This window comes from Egretta garzetta, unplaced genomic scaffold (genome assembly GCF_000687185.1).
Source record: "Egretta garzetta isolate BGI_Z169 unplaced genomic scaffold, ASM68718v1 scaffold15, whole genome shotgun sequence".
NCBI classification, from domain to species: Eukaryota; Metazoa; Chordata; class Aves; order Pelecaniformes; family Ardeidae; genus Egretta; species Egretta garzetta.
The window spans coordinates 2,900,543-2,907,638 of NW_009259798.1; the positions used below are offsets into that span (position 1 = coordinate 2,900,543).

At 39.3% G+C, this 7,096-nt stretch overlaps 1 protein-coding gene across 1 annotated transcript in view; it reads left to right on the forward strand.

Moving 5' to 3' along the window:
* LPIN1 (lipin 1) overlaps positions 1-5,151 on the forward strand; it is a 38,386-nt gene extending 33,235 nt beyond the window's left edge. Inside the window, exons 18-19 of the mRNA XM_035895319.1 lie at positions 2,089-2,192; positions 2,988-5,151. Coding sequence (XP_035751212.1) covers positions 2,089-2,192; positions 2,988-3,147 — 264 coding nt within the window. The 3' untranslated portion in view covers positions 3,148-5,151. The remainder of the gene's footprint in view (positions 1-2,088; positions 2,193-2,987) is intronic.
* Positions 5,152-7,096: the final 1,945 nt, after the last annotated feature.

The following is a 7,096-nucleotide window of genomic DNA, read 5'->3' on the forward strand; positions in this document are numbered from 1 at the left end:
CAGCTTGGGTGTATCCATCCTGTTTTGGAAGCTAAACCCATATAATTGTATGCCAGTATCCCGGCCATGCCATTCCGTCTTAAGAAAATGGTCCTTGACCCTTCATATTTCCTAGGACAGTTAGCAAGAGAACACTCCAGTTGGTTACCTCTTTAGTTGGTGGAGAGAAATGGGACATATCTGGAGAGTAAGTAATTCAGGTGGTGGGTGACCGTATTTGTCCACTGACTCCTCAAGAGCTAAAGGCTTCTCACTGAAGCGTCTGAGGACTGTAGATTCCAGCTGTAGCTGCTCAGCGCTGCAAGAGCTGAGGTACATTCACACTGATAGCTTGGGGAAATGATCAGTATAAATGTGGACGCTGGCCGTTGCCAGTGTGAATATGAACATTCAGAGACCGGGCAGTTTAGATGCCTAAATGTTGGACAGAGGTGCCTGGCAAGGTATTTTGGCACTAAACCCATGGATTTTGTAGCTACATTTGAGAGGATTCAGCGTGCCTTTCTGATGGCATGCTGATTCTGATTCGTTTCTGTACTTGTCTCCTATTTTTGTTAGGCTTGCTGACATTTATGAGCAGCAACTTTTTCAGCTTCATCTCTTAGCAAATTACATTTTTAAAAGCATTATGTTGGAGAGAGCAGGAGGTCCTCGCTGTCCCATTGCTGTATTGAGTTGTTATATCAAACAGCTTAATTTACATGATCAAGGTGCCTTTAGACATACGGTTCTGAACTAACTTTTTAGACACTTTTGTGGTTTTGTATTACAGATGATGTCTACCTCTAGTTTAATTTTTTTTTTTTGTGAACATTACAGAAATAAAATAATTGTTTTCACGCATATTTCAATAAAACTTCAAGTAAAGCAGTAAGTTAATGTTTCTAAAGGAATTACTGGTAACTCCTCTGAGTTGTTGGAGTGCAGTCTTCAGGTGTGAGATGTGCCACGGGCTTTGTGAACATCAGGATCATCACTTTCTCAATTTTCTGTGCTCTTTGTTTTGGTTTGGTTTTTTGTTTTGTTTTTTCCCCCTGGAATAAACTCAGTGAAATTCTAGTACTTGTGGATGTTACAGGTGTAGATAGTGCATGGACTGCCAGGATGCTGAATTCTTGAATTTGCTGGTGTTCACTTCTTTTTCAGCTACTTAATATTTTTGGAAGTCTTTACAATATAGAGATAAAAATAATCTTTAAATCTTCATTAACACTGCAGTCTTTCACGATCTCAGCTTTTAAAACCGTATCTAATGACTTATATCAGTAAAATGGAAGCTTGTTTTTGTTTTGATCTTCTGGGAATTATTTTCACCTTTGCTTTTGTCAAGCTTTTCTTCAGAACAGATCAAAACTTACTCATTGCTTTCCTTAACAATTGGAATTTTTTAGAAGACATTCTTAATTCTTTCTTCTAATTGTACTTCCAAGAGTTGCATCTGTGTTACCTGCTGGTGCTCACTGCTGCTGTTTTGGGATATATTCCTTGCTTTCCCTTCTTTCCCCCTTGCTCTGACAATGGAGTCAATACACGGGCATGGCACAAATCCGAACTCAGGAGCGAGGAGATGTTTCAGAGGGTTTAATGTAGACCTGGTTGTTACGACTTCCTATTGTGACCTTGTCCTCACAAACTAATCACTGTTTTACGTGTCAGTTATGTTTTAAGCTCTGTACACTGTTGCAAGATACTCAGTACAGCGCACTCAGGAAATGAAAAATTCTCCGAAATAAAGATGAAAGTGCACATGCTTTTACACCAAATATCATTAGTTTTTTAATTAAATGTTATTTCTATGTCAAGGGAAGTTACTGAAAAAAAGCAAACGTGATTTTGATCATTAGTTTAAACCGAAGTGGCAAACTCCTTACTTGCAAACTGTCCGTTTCATGAGCATTTTGTTAGGCTGACCTCATTTGTAACGTACTAGAGAATTTCAGATACACGATAACTAGGTACATTTAGTACCAATACTGTGCAAACGTGTTCTTCTTTGTAATATATTCCAGCACAAATAAACATTATTGTGAAAAAGGCAGAATCATGGATTTTTTTTTTTTTTCTTCTTTTTTTCTCTCTTCTGCTTAGGATGTTTATTCATACAAACAGGTGGGAGTTTCTTTAAACAGAATATTTACAGTTAACCCCAAAGGAGAACTTATACAAGAGCATGCAAAGACAAACATCTCATCGTAAGTAATCTCGTATCCCTAACACCCTATAGACTAAATCAATTTGCTGTTCTAATTTATGACTCAAGTTGCCCAAAGATGCATTTGATGCCTTAAAATCTTTCAAACAAAACATGAAAGAACAAAATAGACTTTCCCCCTTTCCTTCAGTTAAAATGACAAAAAAAGATTGTTTAGTATTTGGTTTAATATATTACATGATTAAAGTAAATGGAAAGGAATTCTTAGTGTACTATTTAGTCAGCATAAAAATGAGATTAGCTAGTTTCCTGAAGCCATCTGCCTTTTCATGGCCTTTTCAAAATTTCTCTTTCCTGGAGCTCCTGTCTAGAAGAGCCAGAAAACAAAATCTGAAGATAGGGCTGAGGGTTGCCAGCAAGATGCTCAGGCACTGTAACACCTAACACTGAATGGACATGGCCTTTAGTAATGTAAGAGTGTTCTTAACTGAAGGGGAGCCATATGCATATAAAATACCAATAATCAATTGAGTGGGGAGCTGCTTGAGCCAAGCTGGACAGAAATGGAGAAACAAAATAGGGTGCTTGAATATTTTAGCAGGTGATCTGTTTCTTACTAGGTAAGCATCGTTGCTTAAAATTAACGGATTTCTTACCCAAACTGTGAATCCTCTCTGGAAGCTAGGCACCAAAATAGAGTTTAGTTTTATTCACTTGAGGATGATGACTTGTCTTTGTTAAAGTAGCCATGCCTTAGTGGTTGGGAAATTACAAAAATTCAAAGTAAGAAGATCTGAAATGGTTCAGCATTCTCTTTTATTTGTTTATTTTCCAGCTATGTCAGACTGTGTGAAGTGGTAGATCACATTTTCCCTTTGCTGAAAAGAAGCCATTCTTCAGACTTCCCTTGTTCTGATACCTACAGTCAGTTCACCTACTGGAGAGAACCTGTACCGCCTTTTGAAACTCAGGATATACATCCAGCCTCATCTTAACCACATCTCCAAACTGCTGCCCTCAGCTCAAAGAATGGGTTAGCTTGTATTGAAAGGACAGCACTTGGCTTTTGCTGTTGACAGTTCAGCTGGAATCTGTGATGTTGTGAGCATTGTATTCTTTTGCTGTGAGCAAATTTAGAAATGCTTTTTCATGCTTAGTCACGTTTCCAGACGACAAGGAGTCTTACTAGGAACAGGAGTTGTGTTTCTAGCTCTTCACCCAGCTCCTCAAATTGTGTCATACAGTTTCATTATTTAAGGTCAAATAAAAGTGCTGTGACGTTGGAGTGGTGGTTAAACATGCCGTAGGGTTGTAAAGTGTTACTGTACCTCTTCTGCATCACGGAAGTCATCTTGCATCTCGTCAGAACCCTCTGCAAGTCAGGGAGCTGAAGGTGCTCGCCAGTCCTGACATGGTCTGGTTGACACGGACAGGGGTTGCAACCCAAATGCCAAAATTTCTTTCTCTGAAGGAGCAAATGATTCTTCATCTTTCCCCTTGCTTGACCAACAACTGTTAGTTGTAAATCAGTGTAGCTATCAAAGCCAATTGAGCTGTGTTGATTTATTCCAGCTTGTTTTGACATAGTAACACTTTTCTGAGGAAATAAGTGATGTATATGCTAAATAAAATTTAGAATTAGCAAATTAAATAAGATGGCCAGATTCTGGCAGTCTTTCTCAATTTGAGCTTCAAGAATAGCTACTTGGATTAAAGCAAGCGTGCAAGTGGAAGATGCAGGCCACTGTGCGTAGCGCCCATCTTAACGAAGTCAGTGATTTTCAGTAAAGACATCCACCAAATGTGCTGAGTTTCAAGGTGGTTACTGAGCCAAGAGTGCTAAGGATTTTGTCAAAACGTAATGGTTTTATTTGAAACATTATTTTGTCTAAAATGTGAACTTTGATGCTGTTGAATGATGCATCTCAGGTTTTTAGTGTATGGATTTTTTTTGATTTTTGTATCATAAAGAATGGATGCTTTTAGTGCAATTTACTCTCCTCTGAGGTAATGAAATCTCCTCTTTCATCTTTATTTTCCTTATTTGTCCAGACACAAGCTGTAGATACTGTTTTTGCTACCTGCTTTTGACTGCCTTAAGACTTAACTGTGCGTGCTAAAAGCAATACTGCAGATCAGTTGATAATGTTTTCCAAATGGTCTGCCTTTACACAATGCGATACTTACAATGTAGGCATCAAGTGACCATATGCCAAATGTTCCTCAAATGTGCTTGTAGCTAGGAAAGAAACTTTTTTTTTTCCTTTTGAAATATATGTAAAAGGCTAATTGTGCTCTGAAGCACAGAAAATGGCATCGTGGGATTCCATGTATATTGTATTTCAAGATGGCTAAAACAGTGGTTCTCAAGCTGTGGTCTCTGCCAGCTTGTGATCTGTGAGGCTATGGTACGTGTTTTGCAGCTGTTTTGTAGTGTTTTCAGTTACGAGTTTAATAATAGGAAGGCAGAGTGGTCCAGGAGAAATTTTAATATGTGATTGTGATCAGTTAGCACCCAGAAGTTTGGGAACAGCTGCTCTGTCTCACATTTGTTCTGTTTCAACAAATTCTGGTTTTGCATGTCAAGAGTGATAGCAATGTAGGTAGGTTGGTAACTCTCTGGTAGGGGGTTTCTAACTTTTAGTGCTTTTGTGGGATGTCGGGGCCAATTCATGATTTCTCTGTGCCTTCAGTAGTAATGAATATAAGTGCAATCCTTTGTACAGCTGCAGTGTGCAGTGGTGAGCCCTCCCTAAGTCTTCCTTTTCACAAGAATGTTGCTGCTTCAGGCAAGGTGCGTGCCCCCTTTGGAGATACCAGGATCAGACAAACGCAAAGAGGAAGAAATGCATGCGTAACAGCCCAGACTGATTATGCTCTCCTGAAAGTTTAAGGAAAATGCAAATATCTTCTTACTTATAGATGGAAGAAACGTGGTATGGATTTCCTGAAAGACAATCAGTGGGGACCACGGCTTGCCAAATGAGATGGTTGCATCTCTAAATATAGCCACGCTTTCCTTTAATATTTGTCATTAATGATTGAATTAATGGCTGAATATACTAACTGCATCCTATTTTAATTCAGTTTTGGTAAAGGTCTACTTCATTTATTATGCAAAATAAAACCAAACCAATCCTTCTTTTCAGTAAGAGGCTGTCAGTTTGTGTTTTTTATCCTTCCTGGTAGTTAAGATCTATTTTCCTAAGGTACCGCACACTGTAGCTTCCACCAGAAAAGATGGGCCCTGAAAGTTCTCCACAACCAAAGCCAGTGAAGTATTTATTTATAACTTAATAAATAGCTAATCCAGGGTTGTTTGGTGCCATTAGTATTTCAAACCAAGTGATAGCGGTCATTTTAATTCCGTCAGATTTTTAGGCGTAGCGCAGCACTGGTACAGGTGACCCTGGCATGCTGCGGAATCTCTGTCCCGGAGTTTTTCAAGGTGGTTCAACGGAGTTATGGCCGACTTCAAGCAGATGATGCCAACACTAGATCGAGCGTGAAGTTGGAGTAGGTGACCTCCAGGGGTCCCTTCTGACCAACATTTCTGTGATTCTGTGAAGTTAAAAGCCTTACTTCTGACATACTGCATGCCCTGTTGTATCTGAGAGTTGAAGTACAGCTGAACGGTGAAATGAATGTGTGTTTGTATTACTAATGTTTAGCAAATTCGCTCACTGAAAAGACACTTACGAAAATCAAAGTTTTGACCTGACCTGCTAGAAACATCACTGTACTATTTCAGAGAATATAAGACATTTTGATTTGGTAGCTGAGCAATTTTACATATAATATTTAAACTGCTTTGTTAATTCATGTAGAAGAAAAAGGGATGGTTTAACAAATTCCTACTCTTTCTGTGAAAGAAAAAGATTCAGCCTTGCTTGCAGTGTAGTGCTGGTTTCTGTTACAGAAAGAATATTTGGCTAACATAAATAGGCAGACATATTAAATCACAGTATATTCTATTTATACAATACACATGAACTAGAATATGCAGCCGTGAGGGGTGACTGATGTTTATTTTCTTGAAGCTGATGACCAGACTGCTCCAGCTGTGTCATGTGAGGGAAAGAATACCATACTTGTTGCATTAGTTATGCTAAAGATAAAATGTTTCTGCTGTAATCTGGGGAGGGAGGAGAAAGAGGATGTTGGGTATTTTTCATTTGTAGATACGGATTATTATTATTATTTCAAAGCCTATTTATACACAGTATTTACTCTGTATATGCTACTGTGATGGTGAAAATCACTCTTAACACCTCATTTTTTGACCTGCTGAATGCAACAAGGGTAGAAATATGTATTGTAATAAAGGCAAATACAATTTTTTTTCTGACTTTACAATTTTTCTGTATGCTTTGATAGTGGCAGAGTACTTCTGCAGAGCTGCTGAAACTGTAAAGCGTGGCTTTTGTAGTTCCAGCCTCGGTTGCCTGTCTCTTACCGGGGCTATCTGTGTAACAGCGTTTGACCCAGCACCTTCTCGAACGGAAGGAGTTCATCGAGGGAGAGGGGACCAGGATCTGGGCTCTGGCTGTCCTGGGGTGTAGGAACAGCACCGCGGAGCCCAGACAACCAGATGGGAACTGGAGCAAATTGGACCAGTCAGGAATCTTGCCCTACCCCAGAATTATTTTTTTAGTCTTTCATTTAATGCCTCGTGCTATCTATAGGAAAAACTCGCCATCTGTTTTGGATGGGAGCATTCTCATTCGTGCAGATAAGACCAGATAATTTTTTATTTCCCTGTTGTTTTTTTCTCCCCTTTGACATTGGCCATTCTGCTGGTGAGAAGCAGAGCCTTTTCTCCTGCCCGTGAGAACGCAGCGCTGCTTTTTGCTCCCTCTGCTGGGTTTGCTGAGCAAACTGACTGCGGCGTAGCGATACTGCCAGGCTTGTGTGAGTTGGTATGAAAACAAAAGATGTTTGGGG